General features: G+C 41.0%; 1 protein-coding gene across 2 annotated transcripts; it reads right to left on the bottom strand.

Moving 5' to 3' along the window:
- Positions 1 to 17,424: 17,424 nt before the first annotated feature.
- On the bottom strand, positions 17,425 to 20,927 carry vgll2a (vestigial-like family member 2a). Of its 2 annotated transcripts, XM_076273269.1 has the most exons (4): positions 20,844 to 20,927; positions 19,382 to 19,667; positions 18,203 to 18,688; positions 17,425 to 17,465 (listed from the first exon to the last, which is right to left on the bottom strand). In XM_076273269.1, exons 1-4 carry the CDS (start codon positions 20,925 to 20,927, stop codon positions 17,425 to 17,427), a joined length of 897 nt encoding a protein of 298 aa, XP_076129384.1. The 2 variants fall into 2 exon arrangements, with proteins under 2 accessions (XP_076129384.1, XP_076129385.1); XM_076273270.1 differs by lacking the exon at positions 18,203 to 18,688.
- Positions 20,928 to 21,627: the final 700 nt, after the last annotated feature.

Genomic DNA, 21,627 nt, shown 5'->3' with positions numbered 1-21,627 from the left:
ACACAGCCTACCATCATCAACATATTCTGAATGCCTTTTTAAAAAATCCGATACCGCTAAGCGCAGTCCATTACCGTGATCACAGAATTCATAGTTCACCCACCTCTTATTTTACCACTACAACCCTGCTTATATTGTAATAAGACATGCTATATTGACAATGGATGTGAGACTCAATAGGCTACTATAGGTGAACCCAGGGGCGTAGATTTGCGTGGGGACCGAAGGACGTGTCCACACCAATGTCAGATTACGACTGAAATGTCCCCACCAATATTCAGGTTGAAGTGGGGGGGGGAAGCGCTCACATGCGCTACAAAGAGTTAAATACTTTCTCACTTTGCTGCGGATCATCTTGTACAGATCGTGTAATGTGCAGTAGCCTATAAGGGTAAATCGCGCAGGTTTGAAGTTACCTATAATTACTACCAGTGAGCCGCAGGAGACGCTGCGCTTCAGCTTCACTTCACTATATGAAGTGCGTCCAAATTCATCCATTCTTCTCTGTTGAACTCCTCGAGTGGGCTACTCATCACACATGTGTCACATGAAAGAGCCTTTTCTCAGCTTTTAAACGGTGCTATAGCCACTATTTGCTGTGATAAACAGTTCGCGAGAAAAATTAACTTCAAGAGATTTAATAATTATTCTCTGTGCCCATCTCCACATCCATTCGTCTCGGTGGAATATCGTAGGCCTACACACTCTTTACGCAACACATGACAACCCATATATCAGAATAAACAGCAGACCTTACCGAACACAAAGGTGTAAAGCATTCCCGTGTATAGTTAGCTGTTCCAGAGTAATCCGGTTTTGAAATAAATTGTAGAAAAATTCAACATGGTCTTTCGGCTTTTAGCATTTCTTAAAACTGAGCTGTGCTTACATCGCCTAGATATCTGTAAATAGGCCTATTAGAGAATATACAGGCAGCTTATGGTTAAGAGTTGTCAATGTAGCCTTAATGATTCTTTTCACAAAATGCTAAGCATGCATGTATTTAAGTTTCTTAAAACTGAGCTGTGCTTAAATGGGTCAAAGCAAAATTTCATAACAGACCAAATAGAAAATAAATGTTAAATATAGCCTACATATGTATACATATTAAAATCAGATTATGTGCTACACAGTATAGATCAAGTTGGACAGTAGCACATTTTAATCATGGGTAGTTGGACAGTAGCACATTTTAATCATTTTATATATCTATGGCTGGTGAAAGAGTTGAGTGGCTTTTCCTTTTTTTTTTTCGGGGGAATTAGTGGGTAGTGTCCCCACCAGACCAAAGCTCAGACCAAACCTACGCCCTTGGGTGAACCCATGTTAAATTGTTTGTAAATGCTTTGCCGGTCAGTCTGGAAAGGTCCTATGCCCGTTTCCAAACTTCCCATTTTAGGATTTGCAGGGAAGTAGGCCCCTCTAACCAGTGGTTAAAGGGACACCAGGCAACGTTTTCGTGTTAATTAATCATCTTCGTATATAGGCCTAAACACCTCAATCGGAATAAAAATGCCTGATCCGATCAGAATTTTAAGAGGTGGTGTATGTAGGCAGGTCCATTCCTATTTTGATTGAACAACCATACGGTCAATCGGATAGTCTGCTGTATCCTCTCAAGGAAAAGTAGGCAACAAGGTTAATGTAACCATTACAACCTCAAAGACCAAGCATAGAACATCCAAGTGCTTGGACTCACTCTGCTATTGCTTGTCATCTCAATAACATAGGCCAAAGAGTCCAGTCCATTCTGATTTCTTGGTGCCAAAATTTCTGCTTAAGGTGAAAGAGAAGCACTTGTGTCTTGTCTGAACTAAGTCCATTGATATACTGATAAATACTGGGTCAGATCCCAAAGAGGAAACATTAGTATTCATTTGATACTAGAATATCATGCCATTTTAACCTTTTTAGCAAAGAAAGCCTTTTACCCTGTCGAAGTATCCTTGAGAAAGACACTTCACCCCAGTGCTCCAGATGAGCAGGTTGGCGCCTTGCATGGCAGCCTCCGCCATCGGTGTGTGAGTGAGTGTGTGTGTGTGTGAATGGGTGAATGTACGACATGACAATGTGAAGCGCTTTGGGTGCTCGCAGGAGTCGAAAAAAGCGCTATGTGCAAGTCCATTTACCATTCTAACCATTTTATAGATGTTTCAGGCAAATAAAACATGTAACATCAAGATGTAAACTCTAGGCTGTCATACATTAAAGATTTGGTGAATTTGTTGGGAAAGAAGAAAAAATAGAAGAGATACTATAAGACAGTTGTTCCTTATGGACAACTCATGTAAATAAACAGGATTGAAAAAGAGAAACAGATGCCATATGAAAAGTGCTCTCTAATTATGGGGAGCATTTTATTTTTTGTTATCTTCATTAACATTCACATTCTCAGTTTGGTCAACACAAAAATATTTTTGCACCTCAGTAGGCCATTGTCAAAATCTAAGGATATTTACATATGGCCTACAGTTTTTTTAATCCTGGCTAATGGCATATTTGAGGTTGTTGCTCCCTCTTGTGGTGATATCAGGGTAGATGGAAACGTCCTTGCGTGATAGAAACTCCTGAAGTCAGGTTATTCTGGCCCTTAACTGATTAATGAAATATAAATGATATAAATAGGCTTGGAAATTATCATCTAAATGTGAAGTGTTAAAATGTTGCCTATGCATTGCAGTATCCTTATTGGGAGACTATACCTGTAACTGTGTTTGGGAATCATTATAACAGCAGAGAGCACTGTTGTCCATCTTTTGGGCTTCTGAGAATCCTGTCATGGACATTTCTTCATACAGTATATTAGGTATAATCATACCTTCATTGACCACATTGTCTTTGTCTGTGTTAATATTTCAACTGAGGTGGCTTTATGATAATATGCTGAATTTTACATCCAGACTGATTTTACTGCAGTTAACAATTATTCAATTGTCCAGAGCTTGGTATATCCACCTGCAAAATACATAAACCAACAACACAGATTATTTAATCTACATCAACACAAAAAACACATAAATAACTGACATATCAATCCACCTACACTAATACGTTTCACTGTGTTTCTGTTCAATCCAGTCGCAACGTTTAAATTAAAAATAATGGATTTTTAGTCTCATTGTATTTTCATGAAAACCAGTTAATACTGGCATAATCAACACAAATGGTGAAATAACATTACTGTGATGAAAAATGAAAAAAGGCCTATACCCACATAATGAGTCTGATCTCTCTATGACATGTATTAAGGTTTATAACTCAAGGACACATTAGAGGTTTCTGACTGAACAGATAAACCCATAGACCCAATAAAATAGGCAATACAATAGTAAGTAAAGGAAAATACAAAGAAGACTAGGTTCATTATCCTGATTATTAAGTCCTCCATTGAATGTTTTATGTTCATATTTTCACAAAATCTATAAAGGATTCAAGGCAGGATCGGTGATTGTGTGCCCGTATCCATTTTCTATTATCACCACTTACCTTCTTGAATCAGCTGAACCTTGATGGTCTTTAAAGAGGACTTTTATTTATCCCTTGCATGCCCCTAACAGGACAATATCACCGCTGTGCCATAAAGAGTTTAATTGGTGAGTTGAGGACATAGTATGACCACCGCAAGACTGGTCTTACATCAATAATATGTTTGCCTGTGCCCTACAATATTCCCTCTCAATATAAAGAGATATTGAGGCTTTCATCACTATTAATGTCATCAATATGAAAATGAAAACACATAACCTTCTTCAACCCTCCGTAAGTAATGCTATCTATGCCTTTTCATTTTATATTCATTTTCAGATTTTCATGAAATTTGAAGGAGAGGTAAAGCATTTTAGATTTTATTTGGCACTTAATACCATTGATAGATGTTGATGTCCTTGTTTACTATATTGTTTTGCTTTTAGGTGTGCCTTTTCCGTAAGCTCCCCACGTTCAATCACAATACAGCTTTGTGTTACCATACTTTTACTTTCACATACATTTAATTATATCAAATATGCATACCTTCAAATAAGTTGAATAAGTAAGACTTCTGTGAGTCAAATAAACTGAATGTAAACGTCCACCTCAGAGCAGAGATTTGCTGCAGTGGAAACGTTACTTTAAAAAAGTAATTAGTTATAGTTAGCCTACTCACTACTTGTTCCAAAAAGTAACTGAGTTAGTAACTGAATTACTCTATGATAAGAGTAACTTGTTACCAGGGAAAGTAACTATTTGCGTTACTGTTACAAAAAAAGTCGCTATGTCAAAGAATTTGGATTTTTTGGGGCAGTTTTGAGCAGCCAGTTGAGTAGAACAGACAGGTGTTTGTAGGCTACATAACTTTCGATATTTATTAGATAGATAGATAGATAGATAGATACTTTATTGATCCCCAAGGGGAAATTCAACATATTGCACATCGACAGACCTACGGTTGACTTAGGCCTGTGTCATAGGTTTTTGTTGTGAGGCAGAAAGATCTAGCTTTTGCTGCTTGGAGGACTTTGCTCCGAGTCCTTCTTTGCTAGTGGATGGCGAGCTATCATCTGTGGTGGAGGTATTGGTGTTTTTGGCCACTAGCTTTATAGAGTTGCTTACAACGGATGTCGACAAAGTCTTCGCTCCTGGACATAATGTAGGCTACACATTACATGCACGTTCTTGCCTTGATGAATTTAAAGTAGCCTATTATCTCCACCTTGAAAATGCCAACTTTTCGGATTGCTCCTGACCTCTGCTGTTTCGTCGAATCTCTATTTTAGCTGTTGCGTGTGTGTGTGTGGCACGTGTGCTGGCAAGTGTGTAAAACACTAGCTCTGATTGGCTATCATGAAACATGACTCTGCCTTAGCCAATCATAATCGCTTACGTTATTAACCCACCTCCTCACTAGCTGTGCGCCAGGGTGCGTTCGGATTACAAATTCAATCAATGCATAGTAACGCACGGCATTTAACGTCCAGTAACGTTAACGGCGTTGTAACGACGGTAAAAGTAATTAGTTAGGTTACCGCGTTAGTGAAAAAATAACGTCGTTACCTGTTATTCCAAACACTGTAGGCCTATGTAACACGCTGGGATACCGCAGCACTCATGGATCCTGTTAATCAATCTCTTTCAGGTCTGCACTCTGCACCAAACCCCTTCCTCTTTATGGCACGCTAATATCCCACCATTATTACCTGCACGTTCCTGTACCATCCAGTTGTTACACTAAGACGGTAGCAAATGGTGATAAAATGTAATGGATATTGTATTATATTATATTATATTATATTATATTATATTATATTATATTATATAACTTGGCTTTCCCATTCAAACAAATCTAATCAAAATGTGGGACATAGTTAGGATCATTAAGTGTTCAAGTGTTGTGAGTGGTGAATTGCAAAGCTACAACTCCATTATGATTTTCTTGTAAGTGCAGTGTAAATTCCATGAGGGCCACTAATAGACAAAGTATGAGAAAGGTCATGTCTGCAGAACAAATGGATGTTTTATTCATAGGGAAGGCTACACAGATCACATATATCACCTGATAGCAAAGAGCAGGTTGTTTAGAATTCAGCATGAGGCGATCACAAAAATGGTTTACAATTAACAACACACTTCCTCCCTTGCCTGGAAACTAGGGTCAAGTTTGAAGTCCACACTTTGTTGTTACTTCTGCAAAGGTGGTTATGGTTTTCAGCTTGGTTAGTTTGCCTGTTAGTCCATTTGTTTTTCTGTCACCAAAACGAACTGCCCACTTTTCCATGAAACTTGTTGGAGGGAGCGGCATGGGCCAAGGAAGAAGCCATTCAATTCTGAATTGGATCCGAATCCTGGGCCAGACCCAAAAATTATTTTCCACTTTCGTTAACATTGCAAGATAGGGCGTATGGCCTTGGCGGTCTCCGAGTGCCCTTCTAGTTGTCGGTGTGTTCACTTATTGGGTACATTTTTCCTTTATTAGCAACAGACTCACACACATTGCTGTGAAATGTCATTTTTCAGAGAACAACGGGGGGAATGTTGCTGAGACCTTGGTAGCCTTGGTAAATGTACCCTTTAAAAAATGAATATCTTTTCACCCTGTTTGTGATTGAGAGGTCTCCCTGCAAATCTCTTCATCTTAGTAGCAGAGTTAGTTTTTCCAAGGTTGCAAACCAAGTTTTGCAGCGTATTTCATCAGATCATCATGATCTAATACAAGTCACATACTCATGTATATATGTATATGCATTTGGGTTATTTACTAAAGGTATCCATACAATTTCTATTACCTCTTATCTCCTCAATGTATCCCTTTCTCCGCGTACCCCATCATGCTGCGCATTCAAATCAATGTCCTTGACTCAGTGTGTAAAAATTAACACTGCCTGCCTGAGCTATTTAGCACTGGTGCCACACATCTATGGCACTGTGTGTCCTTGTTGAGCTACAAAGCGAAGGTTGACATCATGACTCACAGGGGAGTAGGGGAGTCTTTCAGACAATACGGGACTGGTGAGAGCAGAAAAGCATTCTCCATGTTCTTGAGCTTTACAGACTGCTCTCCTCTAATGGACATTCAGAGCAGGCTTTACAGAAATCTTTATTATGGTCAGATGATAAAAACAGGCTCAGTGTGTGTTTTTCTGGACCTCATACCAGATTGCCTTTCATGTTTGTGAGGTATTGGAAAGCTGCAGCCACAATAGCATGCATAGATGGGATATGGCTGGCTTTCATGTTTGTGAGGTATTGGAAAGCTGCAGCCACAATAGCATGTATAGATGGGATATGGCTGGCTTCATAGATCTTTTTTTTTGCCCCCCCCCCCTCGGAGGACAACTTTATTTTTAATAAAGCATTATATTTTTAATAACATACACAATCTAGTTTAGATTTACATTCAGTGCATTTACTGTTGTCCTACCAAACCATTCACCCTGTTTTAGTGAGACCCTGGATCCATAAGGGAGGGGGGAGATTATAGCACCACGTGCAGATTGTAACACATAGCACATAAAACATGACAAGGTGACAGACAGACAACAGAGGGAAGTGACACGGGACAACAGACAGAACTGATAAGACAGAACTGGACAGGGCAGTTGACAAACACAGGGACGTATTATTAGTGATTGGGTAGAATGATCTGTAATTCACATTGGGTGGTCACGGTTGCGGTGTTGAAAGGGCTTGGCAAACATGTTATACAGTGTAGTGTAGACAGTGTGTGCCTGTGCATATGTGTAAAGTGGTAGCTGCAGGTGCAAGAAAAAAGGGGAAAAGAAAAAAAATCCTAATAAATAGGCAATGATAGATAGATAGATAGATAGATAGATACTTTATTGATCCCCAAGGGGAAATTCAAGTGTTCAGGGATCTCAGCATTACAAACCATGCAGCATGCAGAACATAAACCTAAGTCTATCATTTATATTTGGTTTCTCCATTATTTATTATCAGCTTTATGGTTTCTCTGGAAAGGTAGAAACTCTTCTTAAGGATCGTGATTTTGAGTCTGAATGGCTTTCTCTACCCATGTCTGTCTGCATCTGACCATGCATATGATATTCTTACATTCAATTTTGTTGATCGGTGAATGTTCCAGAAGATACAGGAATGTTTGTGTTAATGTCACCCTTATAGAAGCTCAGCAATTACTCTGAGTCTAATGCTGGGAAGCCAGGTTCAAAGGCCTTTGCTATTGTTGGGCTATAAGTGGATTTTTCGCAAGCAACCTGACAGAGTTGGCTTTGTGGTTTGCCTTTGTGAGAATAATTAAAGTGTAGCCGTGTCAATGTAACCGAGAGGAGAGGGTCGTGGGAGTATCTCAGCTGTGCTGACACACCTGAATATGATCCACACCTGAAGCTATACAGCATAACTCCAGCCGTTTGATTTGTGCTGTGAAGAATTTTCATTTATTCTGTCTTGCAGCACTGTGTAAAGAAAGGTATTTCTTCAATTATCTGGGATCAAATTAGTGAGCTACTGTAACTGAATGGCTCTGCATTGTTAGATGTCCAACCTGAAAAGCACACATATCTTGGATCTTGACTTCACGTCAGGGATGAAATACTTTTCTCAGATTCAGGGCTTTATTAATGCTATTTCATGACAGTGACTCTTATTCAACGTCAGTGGTATCAGCTTCAAAACAATTTATTTAATATAATATTTAGCCATGTTACCTTGGCTCTATCTCGCTTAGCCTCAATATTTTCACGTGATATGTTAGTAATATAAAATAGCAACTATGTCAGAGTTCTATTAAATAACAGACCTTTTTGAATCCCTAATACCTATAAAAACAGCTCAGAATTGATAACTGTGACTGTATGATGAGTCTTTATTATCACGTTCAACAGAAAAGTAAATGTTTATTGTTCTGCAAACAAGCCTATGCATGGCACAACCACCCTCTCCACATGTCACGTGCCCTTGAGTTGCGTCCAGTGTGTGGACGGCTCCAGTGTGTCCCGTTGTTGTAAAAGACAACACTGCTCCTCAGCCTGTGGCCACAGCTGTCTGTGCTGTAAGAGTATCCCCAGAAGTGCTGTAACACAGAGCATCAATCTCCGCCCGGCTGACAGGCGCTATGGCCACCTGTTCCCCCAGTGCCGCTCGGCCGGCCAGGGCCCTGCCACGGCTACGTGTGTGACAGCCAGTAGCGTGTCCGCGCGCGCTACCGTCCTCCTTCATCTGCGCGCCAAATGTGTGCCCACTTTCATCACCAGCGACAACCTGCACCATTGTGTCATGGCACCATGTATATCACGCTACTCTCAGATAGGTCGCCTCCTGGCATTTGTCTTCGCCATCACAAGATCAAGACCCAGTTGTGCATTCTTCATCGCTGGAGATGGTAAACAATGGCCTTTGTCTCTTTCCACTTGCATTTGAGTATATGAGATTACCATTTCCAAAAGTAGTCCCGACAAGTCTCACAAAAGATGCATTGAGGTATCTTGTCAGCCTTGGATCTTATTTTCCGCACGTTGTTCACCCATCATGGCGCTGGAGCATTTCTCCCACTCATGGCCGTTAAATGTAATATCAGACAGCAGCGTGTAGGCACACTGGCCATGATGGGCCACATTGTTGGGTGCAGTGGAAATGACAGCATAAATGATGATGAAGAAACAGCTGACCCAGAGAGTGCCACTGCAGCCTGGCTGGGGTCGATTTAAAACCACATTCAATCAACAGCCCTGACCCATGACCATGTGTCATAAAATCTGTATACATGAAAGAACATTTAAGCACATGCCTGCTATACCGATTCAAGTACAGTATGTGCTGAGCCGATATTCAGTTACATTAGCCTTTTAGTGATACACACGCTTGGCCGTGGACTTAAAGCATCAGGAAACCACGACACTGTGAACTATAAGCACTTCAACGATAGGGGTTTTCTTCTAATTTCCATGCTCACTTTCCTGGTAAAATGCTACAAATGGATTGTGGAAGTAATTCATCTCATAAGTATCAAAGAGTTTGGGTCTCTGTTTTTGAAAACATTAATAAGTCATGTTATTTAATTGTGTATTTCAGGTAATATCAATAAAATTGCAGTTGTTTTTTTGATTGAGTAAAGATAAATCAAATAACAATAACTCAATTACAGTTCCACTAAAATTACTTGGAGAACAACATTCTAAAAAAGGATTTATGAAAATGTATTAAACTGGAGGATATAGCGTTTTGGAACCAAACCCTTCATGTTAATAAAAATAGGAGTTGTGGGTTCTAAAGTGCTGCATGATATTTCATTGGACAGACAGCATATACAGTACCTCAACTGAGTATTGCATTCTTTCTCCCCTCTCCCAAAAAGCTTGACAAAATCAGGTCTCTGGTTTGTTGTAACATTTTAGAACACTATCATTTTAGTCCTTGTATATGGCTTTACCAGTCCTCTCATAGCTTCAGCAAAAGGACACTTAGCTTTTGACTAAGATCAAAAAGGTATGGATTTTTCTGCCCTCTGCAACCTTGAGCATAGTCTTCGACTTAATGATGTACGTTCGGCCTCTACTTTAAATTCTCCTTTTTTAAAACACATTTCTCAAATCATCTTCTCTTTATACGATAGCTGCCTTATGTTTTATATCTCTTACTACCGGTATTTGTCTTTTATCAATATTTGTCTCATTTGTTTTGTTTTAATGTATTTTTATGATTTTGAACAATGGCATTCATTCACTTATAATTGATATCATGGTTCACAGTTCACAATCTCTATTGTATCAATCTTTTTTTGGTGGGAAGCACATCTGCTACCAAATCTGGTGCTCCCACCTATCCGATCACCTGTCATCCTTTCTGTTTCACCCTCATCCCCATTTATCTCCTTTGTCTGTTCTTCTCAGTTCTGACTTCCTGGTCATACCCCCCCACCCTGTTCACAGAACCCTATACCCCAGGGCACAGGCCTAATGGCAAGGCTGTTTTGGAGCTGCCTCTTAAGGGCTCCTCAGCAGGAAGCTTAAGGTTCTCATGTTACCTGGCCAGGTAAGACCATGTTTGTTTACCATGATCAGAGTCAGTCCGGAGGTCACAGCACGTGAAAAAGTGACTTTGGGAGAGTGCGGGACTGTTGACATTTCGAATGGCTGATACTTAATCCCAGCATTGTGTGAGATCGAGCAATCGACTTACCATGCCCCAAATATTCCTTCACTGAAGCAGAGGTCCACAAAAGCATATGTGCATGAGCAGAGAAACTCTTTCTCTGTAATTAGTATTTTGTCTTCCCTGTGAGAGTTTACAACCTGAATTCCCTTGTTCTGTCCCTCCTTTTCCATGCTAGCTCCGTGTTGTGATTTCACAAGGACAGTGACAGATGTAAACATTGTGCTAAACATTACAAATGACACAAACAGATACCCCAGCGAGATGATGAAAGAGATGACAGAGGAAAGCCAGCACTGGCAGAGAGAGCGTGCCTCTTTTAAAAGGAAGATATACCCCCCTTACCCACCGCTCACTTTCAAGAATCTGGCGGCAGTTAAGATCTGCCGTCCATCATCTTAAAAATAGTGATTCCTCCAGTAGGAACAATTTATGTTACAGACACAACGTGACATTGAAATGTTGGCACAGGAAGCTTATTCAGTAGCCAAGCTCTTCCTGCCTTGGAGTGCCTTTAAGACAGCTGGGGTGTGGGGTGAATGTGTAGTGGTGGTTAAGGGGGGTGGGGTGTGTGTGTGTGCGGGGAGGGCACTCCTGTTCTGACCGGAACAGACTTTTTGAGACTTTGCATTTCATAAATCAGATGAACCAGCCGCCGCTGGCACCAGCGTCCACTTGTCCAGTGTGGCCTGTCTGGGCCAGAGCTCCCGTCGTTTATCACCTCTGCAGCTTGGAGGTCAATGTCACCGGACCAGTAGCAGCAACCCTACTGAGACTTTCAGCCTTAAGTGGAGGGCCTAGTTAGTGCTCCCCCAGATCTTGGTGCCTGGGAGCGAGTATGTGCTTGTATCCGGTTTGAGTGTTTGGGTGTTCCCGAAATTGGATTCCAGCACCCTGCACATATTTCTGCACTCGCATTTAGGTTTTCAATCTCTCACTGCATTATGCTGTGGACCTCTAATCGTCGAGCTCAATGTGTGGCACTTCAATTTAAATGCAGCCGTCAATTAGCCTAAGTACTGGCATGCACAGGCTGCATAGCTGGAAATCTTAGGGGGGAAATCAATCTAGACCTCAACCACAGAGACGTAGAGATGTAAAAAAAAATATATAAAAACAAACACAGCATTGAATGTCTGATCATGTTCATTGCCAAAATCACATCTGAAATAGCAAGTGCTACTCATGGATAGTTACTGAATAACTGACTGTAAAGCACATTGGCATGTTTGACATGCAGTCGGTCCCCGGTCTGACAAAGCACTCAGTCAAGTCCAGCTGTGGGCACAAGCTTTGTGTCTTTATGTGCACAACCGTGACAGTTTTCTCAGTTGCCACCACGGACTCCCCATACGTGCACAATTCTGTTAACTGCATTGTTAACAATTTCAAGTCTGTGGTTGGCAGAGTTGTAAATCTTTCATGGGGTCCATAAACAAAAAATCAATGCAATGCACTGATTTCCAGTATACAGGAGTATACAGTGTCGGACCACTCTGGCAGTGTGGGGAGTGTATTCAACAGCTGCTTTTCCATTCACTAATTCCGTCTGTGGTTCTTTTTTATAAGACACACTGTTAGTCAGTAATTGCAATCCTGACAACATCTATTCTTACATTCTGTGATTTGTTCATATGGCCCGTCAATGAATTTGTTGATGCATGTATTTCACTGGTATGCCATGGGCCCTGAAAATTCAGCGTGTTTACAACTGTGTTCACATTCACTTATGCTGTCTCTGCACCCCACACACTTTCAAAAGGTGATTTCAGCTACACGGCAAAAGATGATAAATTCCTTGTGTTGTTAGTCAACTGATCGGCATCCAAGCCCAATTAATATATAACGCAGGATACAACAGAAACGCACAATTCACTGGAGAGAGCCACAACACACTCTGCATCCTATTCTCAAAGGCACTCCATCACAATACAACATGCACTGTCTACAACAAAGGTTACTCTCGCAGCTACTCTTGCTTGATCATATGACATATTTTCATAATAGTAATATAATCATAATAGAAGCTGTTCACAATCAAGAGCATAAGTAGCTGTTTGTCTCTCAAGTTTCAAATGGCTATGCTGCCTGTTAAAGCACCCATAGTGTTTAACAAATATTCCCTTTTCAGTATGTTCTTTCAGGGAATAAATGCCTCATTCTACCTATTCCTTTTATCTGACATTTTTGTCAATTGTTTATATTGAATGACTGTTTCTTTTATGTTGTACACTGTAGCAAAGTGTTTTAGCTATGCAAGGAATGCTCAGTACAAGACCTGATGATTCTGTTCTATTGTATGGAGTGTTCTGCCCCAGTTAAAATGCAAACAATGTGCTGTGAGGTGAAACCAGATATCCTCACTTAACACGGCCTCTCTCTCAGCCCACTACATCAGCCTGGAGAAGGGAGAAGAAGATGATATTCCAGAAAGGAAAAGTCATCACCTAATTCTCTTCCCTGTCCATTAGATGCAGAAGAGAAGCAGAGTTGTTGTCAGAGTTGTTGTCAGTCGGCTGTGTAAATGATTAAAGAAAAAAGGCCACGATAGGTTTTTAATGTACTGGCCATTGTTATTGTAGACCTATAGCCTATTTTGCATACAGAATATGTCTGTAGAAATAAATACAGCACCCAACTTCTGTAAGAAATAGCAGGTATTTGACTATCAGGCCATCTATTCATGACTGAGCTGACTGTGTGCTACTCATCAGAGTTCAGAGCTGGCAAAAAATGCTGCATCGGTTGTTGAGCCTGTGATGGTATGGTATGTATGATTTTGAGTAGAATAAATAAACAGAAAAAGTAAATTGTTTTTTACTTAATTGTCAAAGAATGTAAAATATTTTTGACACTGTGAATAATAAAAATATTAATATTCTGCTACAGCTTTGCCTTGGGAACATGTTAGCGTTCTGATTCATTTATATTCATTCATTTATCTGTTTTCTTCTTTAAAACAAACACATAAATTCCTGAAGCAAATAAAAAAGATTAGAGGAGTAGCCTACAAGAAAGGCATGACTAAACATGTGACACAAGTAGATAAGTGGCCACGTTTTGGTTTGGTTCATGTTAGGCTCAAAATTATGCACAGCTTGATCCAAATAATAGCCTGCAAAAGCTAAATTAACACCTTCAAGGTGAAACAATCTTCCCGACGTAAAATGGTCCTAATGAGAGAAAACAGCCGCCCATGCCTCAACAATGTACCTCTGAGTCCCTCAACTCTAATGCATTCGCTTCAGCTCTCTTCGCTCCAGGGGAGTTTGCAGTGATTATGTTAACTAATGTGAAAAATGCCAGCGCCGGGGATGTGAGAATCTTCAGCCATGCGGCACATGTGGATGGTCTGAATGTCACACAGAGCTGCCGTACAGCTTCCGCATTAGCGAGGCTTGCATTCCTCAACCCGAGTTAGTGAAGCAACCTAACTCACGTAAGGCCATTGATGCGTCCGCCAGAGACCACGGGCCTGGGTGAGTAACTTCACTGGACGCCAAAACTCTCCGGGGATGCATCAGCAGCAACGCGTTCGCCCTATATTCCCTCACAACATTACATCTGTTGTTAACGGCTGCGAGTGCGGGATGACACTGAATTAACAATCGACTTCACTCAAAACAGGGCGGGATAGGCGGTAGGTCCAATGCATACAAATGTCAACTAATATGGATCTCAGGTATGACTGAGCGGTGGCACCATGCCTTAAATTGAGTGCATCCTGCAAGCAACCATGGCACAGACACCTTTCCACATTTCACACAGTTACTTTGGCCGATTAATGCCGCTGCGTTCTGGAGCATTTATTCATTGAAACAATAATACGCCCATACTTGCTTGCTGTTTAGTCACATATTCTGTAACAAAGCAAGATCAACACTAAATGTGTGAGGGAATATCATTGATGTTCTAGTGTATTTTTTGGCCTAGCAGTAAGAAACGTGCATCCTCTGTTCCTGGTAACATTCACAATATGAGTGCGCTGTTTAGGATGTTGAGACTATGCTAGAAAATCTAATAATGTAGCCTAAAGCAATGGGCCGACAGTGGTCCGCCACCCTATTCCTACCCTATCTGGACGTCTTCCTAAATGTATGATTCCATAATGGTCAGTTCATTCATCAATGAAAACTCAATATTACAAAGACATGGCTATTAGGCCTAAATACGTGGCTTTCACCTTTTGCAACAACTGATTAGGCTACCTGAAGCCTGGCGTCAGTCATATTTATCAAATCAATGAATAAAGCAAATCAATTATCGCATATTGATTGTACCCAATTAGACCAATGTGCTTGATATATAAGATACATGCTGATTAAAATTCCTCTGAACAGTTTACCCGTGTATTAAAATGCACTGGAGCTGACCTGCTGAACGTTGTCCCACTAGTGAAGGGCACGCATAGTGACAACTGGCCTGAGATCCCTCGCTCTCTCTCCAAATAAGGTTTCGGGTCTAATGTGATTGACAGCTCGGCTCTTGCTCCAATTAGCACCCAACAATTTATGAGCTCCTGGTTTAAGATTATGCGTTAACTTCACAAATATTCAAGCCACGAGAACTGCAGATATCGGGTATCCTGTTTCATGTTTCTTCGGGCTGGCCGTTTAAGAAACACAGGACTGAGTGTGGTGATATGTGCCTCGCGCTCACCAGCCTCCAAATGACCCCTTCTAAAGCGCGCTGTTACAAATAGTGCCGTCATGCTAAAATTGGTACAGTAACTGGGAAGGGTATCTCAGAATTTACACCTTAATATGTCAGTAACAATCTGTAAATGTTTTCATCATAATGTTTCTACACTTACAACAGTACATTTACTCCACTAAAAATACAGGCCAACTAAAATGACCAAAATCGGCAATAAATTGCTCCTGGCCAACAGCCTTAGTGGATTTGTTTAATCTTTGCATAATTATATTAAAAGGCGTAGCCCACATTAAATATCAATCCTGTTAGTTGGGAAGTTGGGTAATGACCATGTTCCACAAGTTTTGTCCAGGAAAATTAGGTCTTTGTTTTACCCACAGTAGCATGACAAGAGAAGCACTCTTGCTTCCTTGTCCTTCCTCACTTTTGTCAGAAGTTGATATTAATCTACAGGCAGCTGTCCAGTATTAAATGATGGAACAAAACAAAAGACCTTAGAGATATGACATATGGTGGCATACTAAAACCCCTTTTGTTTTCAGCCAGGCAAACATATTTGTACAAGGTTGTGTTTCTGGCTGTCTAATGAACATGTTATGGAGACTGCATTAGTTCTGGGATTTTTGCAGGACTTTCTTGATGAAAGAAGAGTCTTGTGAATATACTGACAGAGAGCTATTGAAACTCCATACAACACTTGCTTGGTTCAAGCAATATGTCCCTTAAAGTACTTCACTTAATGTAAAATGCAATGGCAGAGTTTAGTGTCTGCTAAACCACTGAAGGCAACAATAGCACAGAACATGTTGACCGTGAAGAGAAAATAAATGGGTTGAAGCGTAAAAGTAATTTGTTGAAACATTATGCTTGCATTTCTTTGAAGTACTTGAGAGGTTTCATCTATTCAAATCTGCCAGTTATGAACTTGAAATAACATCAAAGTATGTACAATATATTTAATGGACATGCGCTCAGGAAGGTTGATGGTTCTCATAAAAAAATTAAAATTCTAACCTTTTTCCAAACTGACCATACAGAAAACATTTAGTATGTCCACGAATGCTACTGAAACAACACAATGTTTAGGGGTAATGCCAATATCTACAGTCTGTTTTTTTTATTACACAGGTCCATTTGTTATAATCAAAACAAACACAATTGTGACTTTACTTTAGGACTGAAGGAAAACAAAACTTTTCAAGGTAAATATATTAATGCATTTTACATATCAGGACAAACCTGAATAGTTTTGCCAGTGTCTGGAAAAAAAAAACACTGCTGACCTATCAACATCTTAAATGGAACAATTTTCAAAGCTACCTCAATCCACACTTGGGATCTGCCTTGAGGCAAGGTTTACACACTCATGTACATACATGTATATATACATACACAGACTGCTTTTTTGACCCAGTGTGTGTGTGTGTGTGTGTGTGTGTGTGTGTGTGTCTATCCAGTGTTGGCTCCCCCATCCCCCTCGTGTCGATCCTGAATCCAAAGCCCGACCAGTTGTTCCCTGTGGGTGGAGGTCCAGATTTCACAAAATAGTCCTTTTATGAAATCCAGAGCCTATGCTTGGTCAAACGCTACTCAGCGACACTGCAATTGTGTGTGTCTGTCCAGTTCCAAAACAGTTGTCATTGACAGCTGCTGTGAGCAATATAGAGTCCAGTGGCTTCAAATAGCCTGTGCTTTCTTCAGTCCAGTCAGGGAATGCTCTGCTCTCATCCTAGTCTTTTTTCCAGCATTGTAAATATTGATTAAAAACTTGTCAAAAAAAGACAGTCAAGTCTGTTTTCCTTGATAAGGAAACAAAAAACAAATGTAGGTGTCCTTTCCCAAACTGTGTATTTCCTCCAAAAGAAAATGTCTTTGATTTTTTTGTGTGTTTTCCTCTCCCTCTCTTTTGCTCTGCCTTTGGAGTGCCAAGTGTCCTCTTTGTATATGTTTAAAGCATTACGCTGTCAGTCATACCACTGTCCACTTCTGGCAAACTGTTCCTCCAGGATCATAGAGCCCCCTTCCCTCCTCCCATAACCCCCCTCTCAAACTCTTGCTGTTAGGCCATTGAGGCTCAGTAGGGTTTTTTTGTTGCTCGCGCTCGTCCGATCGAGGGTTCCTGGTAAGGGGTTTAGCTGAAGATTTGCCCTCCTCTGTGGTATAAGATCAGCTCAGGATGGTCCCGCCACAGAAGGTGTAGCGTCGAGCTGCAAGTGAGATCAAAATCGGTTACAGAAAAAGCCTGTCAAAGTCTACAAGGCAGAGAGAGAGACACTAAGGCCAGTGGAGACAGGAAGGACCGCTGGGCTCTAAAACCAGTATAAGTCCTTGCTCTTATCTTGTGTTGGAATACCTGTGAGGCGAAAGAAAGAAAAGAGAAAGAGGAGGAAGAGAGGGCAAGAAAAGGAAATTAGGAAGAAGAAATACAGCCGGTGTTTCATAGTAGAATAGTAGAGGCCTGAAGCAGAGAGCATGAAAGTGTGAACTGCAGGTAAAAGCAGAAATGTAAGCCCTAACCTTAGTCCACCACCAAAAAATAATTTGTGCCAGAGTGACCTTGACAACTTCAAAGTCGCTACTGGGTCTATTCTCCTCCACACAAAGGTTCAGCATCACGGTCATACTAAAGAAATCTCTCTAAGCCGAATGACTGCTTTAGAGCATCCTGTTCAGACCTTTAAACATTTTACAACTGTCTCCAAGCTCAAAGATTAGTTAGTTTCAGAGCCAGATAGCCTTCAAGATTAAATAAAATATTGCAAATGAGAAACCGTCGCCTATCTCTGAGTCTTTTGAGCCTGACAGGGTGCCATTTAGATTGAGCTTTTTCAAGCACCTCCATAAGGTTGAAGCGAATTGTTACTACCCCAAACTATTGTTCATTTTAAATGGTCCTGGGCTTTTAACCAGGGACTGTCAGCCAGCTGGTGGGCCTCAGTCTTACCTGCGTCCACATTGAGGCCGAGGCTCTGGCCCATCTCGGAGCCCGTGCTCGTGAACGCGCCCGTCCAGCTGGAGCTGGCTGGCTCGCTCTTGCTGATGTCACACGGCGACGAGCCCGGCGCCGGAACAGAGGCCGGAGGCAGTCTGTGCGGTCGCACGGACGGCACCAGGAGCGAGCCGTAGCGCGGGTCGAAGTGCGTCCCATAGACATCGTGCATGCCGGGCCGTGGGTACGCCGAGCCCTGGGTGCTGATGGTGCCGCCGAGCGAGTATGGGTGGTGGTGGTGGTGCGATGGGTGCCAGGGCTCCTGGGTCGCCTGGTGCAGGTGACTGTGCAGCGAGGCGGGTGAGTAGGGGTCGGCGGGGAAGGGCAGCTCGGAGTGGGAGGCACTCAGGGCGCTGCTGAGAGATGCGCTGACTGACGGCTGGTAGGTGCTATTCCAGAACGAGGGAGGGAAGCTTCTCTGGTTCATAGGAAATGATCCATCTGTGGGGGGGAAAAAAGTCTCTTGAAATCAGGGGCACTGAAAAATGCTTATGGCATATTGTAGCATCCCTTCATACTGCTGAGGTTTGGAACACAAATATTCTTTCAACCCTTAGAATAAACTGCAGCTTTTTCCGACACAGGTGTGCCATAAATTAACATACTGTAACTGATTTACTCAGAAACTGATTTCAACGACATTAACAATATTAAGATATATATGTTATTACATTACATTACATTTGGCTGACGCATTTAGTCAAAGTGACTAACAACATGGTAAACAGTTTAAGCTTTTTAAAGCAATTCTCTCAACAATTCTAGGATCATTTAAAAAAGGTAGAGTACAATAAGAAAAATGCAGCAATGCATGAAAGGGCATCAGGGTTTGACTTTTTCTACATTGCACCTTTGTGGTTCTTAGACGAACCACAGCAGGATAACCCAGTATTGTGTACCATAATTACTGTATGCTCAAATCAACATTTAGCTTAGTCCACTACAGTAGTGTTAAGGAATTGAGTTCAGTTGGACTTGAGCCCACTGAGCTTGCTGTAAATCTTCAGCGCCAGTGATGTACATTTTTTTCGCACCTGAAGTTCCTCGTCATAACACATGTGCGGTGAAAGATTATGCAGACATGACACAGTGCGTATACGGGCCAAGTATTTCGGGTGTAAGTGCGATTCCCACCTCTCCAAAAAGAAGTACCTCGAGCAGACTTGTTACTGGTAGAGCTTGGGACGTAACTGCTGGACTGGCTGAGAGCGCGACTGAAGTGCTCATCCACCACCGAACTGATGTCCCCCTGGAAGTAGGTGAATAGCACACATCGTGAGTTGATGTATTCTGCTTCGGGAGGATGATCCTTCTCTCTTGCACAATCCTCCTCCTTTATCGATGCCCCGGGCAGGTTGGAGAAAGAACTGCCACCGCTGACGCCTTCCTGCGCTTCTTGCATTTTGGAATAAAACGCCAACTTCTGCACACAGACGAACATAAAAATTCAGACGGTGAAATATTTGGTGTTGGATATTCATGATACACTCCTAAAGACGAGGCTGTTTAAAAAAAAATAATAGGAGTTTTAAGGTCTGACATCTATGAAGATGGATATTTCTGTTGAGTCAGCGCCTGTCCTGTTTTATCGGTGTTATGCATTCTCGTTGGCAATTAAAGAATAACCACATGAAAGATGAGAGGAGCGCGTTACGCTTATATCAATCTGGAGAGGGGTTTAACACGTCAGGGTAGAAAAAACAATAATAACAAGTCATATGATTTACTGTGTGTAAACTAGAACTTACATTTCCGAATCCTTTAGATTGCAGTTCACTTAATTTCTAGAGGACATTTGCAGTATTTGAAATATAGGCTATACAGCTAACGCCCTTAGTCTCAAACAGGGATTTGTATATTGACTGTGAGAGGTTTAAGGGAAGTGGCAAAACCTTAAGAGGACTTTAACGCTGCACGTCTTTCATGGACCAAGACGTCTTCTCCAGTCACACTGTTTAAACAAACTGAGATTTCAAAAATCTTTGCTATTGAAGTGGGTTGTTCTTGTGAAAGTGGAATCATTCTAATGTTCATATTAAAAATTATGACAAAACACTGTAATAAAAAACGTATTTCCACAAGTAATAAAACAACTTAAACTAGCGAACTTGGTTGGCCAAAATATGCTACGCAGACCTGACTTTGAAAAAGTTTGGATTATTTTTAATAATATAAAACGCAGTCATACCCCGTAGTTACAGTTGCGCTACCAATTAGACATTTGTACGAGAATATAACAAGCATGATGGAAGTGACTCAAACTAAAGCTAAATAATAATGACACATCTGTTTCACCATGCAGAGTATCCTAACAACTTTAGTGCAGGCGCTCTCATACTGCAAAATTACTCTCTCTCACACACACACGCACGCACGGACATACACACACACACAATATTTCCTTTTGGGATGCGGAAGCATTAGTTAATTCTGATTGTTAATTATGATAAACTTCTTATTTAAATATCCACACCATATTCGCACAATTTAGTGTATCATCATTCAATGAACACTTTTCATGTTTTTCCTAAATGCCGAATGGCCTATACTTCTACCTATTCCAATGATCTATTACAATTGTTTTCCATAGGCCTACCTGGTGATGGTAAGGGCTGTAAGCTGCTGCAAAGTAGGGCTGGGGTGGACCATACACTTGATACATAACATCCAAGCAGCTCATGGCGAAAAGACAGCGAAATCTCATGTGTAATAACCAATCGAAAGGAGATGAATATTCATTTAGAGAATAAAACTTAGCTTCCTGCTAATTCAAAGAAAAAACTAAAAAGTTTCAACTGCCGCAAAGGCGCGTTAACGTCCGAAACAACAGCTACCGTTACTCACGACCAGTGTCAAAGCGGGACCGAACTGAAGTGAGGAGGTAAACCAACTGCGTCTTGATGTCTCTCTGCATGAGTGTTCAGTCCACCAGTAGTCCCCCCTCCCTCCCTTCCCCAGCCCACCCCGACAGCATGTCTCATACAGTTTAATTAGGTTACCAGTTTTCCTTTATTTTTTGGAACTTTTGACTTTTCCCAAAATTTTATTCAGTAAATTATAAGTTGAAAATTGAAGTAGGCTATATAGTTAGTGTACACTGCACATTATGCTTCTTGATGGAGATAAGATTATTTTTCTGTTTTATTCACAATTTCAGTACTGCAGTGTCAGAGAAAAAAACAACATGTTACTGGTCCTCCAAAAATGAGAAAAGGAGAAAAAAACATCCTCTGGAAAAAGGACTTTATGGCAATTTATGTCTGGCATTCATTAGCTCACATCTTAATGTAGCCTGCAAACACAATATGTCACATAAGCACAATTATAATTGCCTTGCCTCTTTTAACTGGAGTTGATAGGAATTTTATGTATTTTTTAGG

The sequence above is a fragment of the Alosa pseudoharengus genome, unplaced genomic scaffold (assembly GCF_046254945.1).
Source record: "Alosa pseudoharengus isolate Yale_2024_CS ecotype anadromous, Long Island Sound unplaced genomic scaffold, YU_APseudo_1.1 YU_APseudo_1.1_scf_7, whole genome shotgun sequence".
In the NCBI taxonomy this organism is placed as follows: Eukaryota; Metazoa; Chordata; class Actinopteri; order Clupeiformes; family Clupeidae; genus Alosa; species Alosa pseudoharengus.
This window is presented reverse-complemented; position numbering and strand designations above follow the sequence as displayed.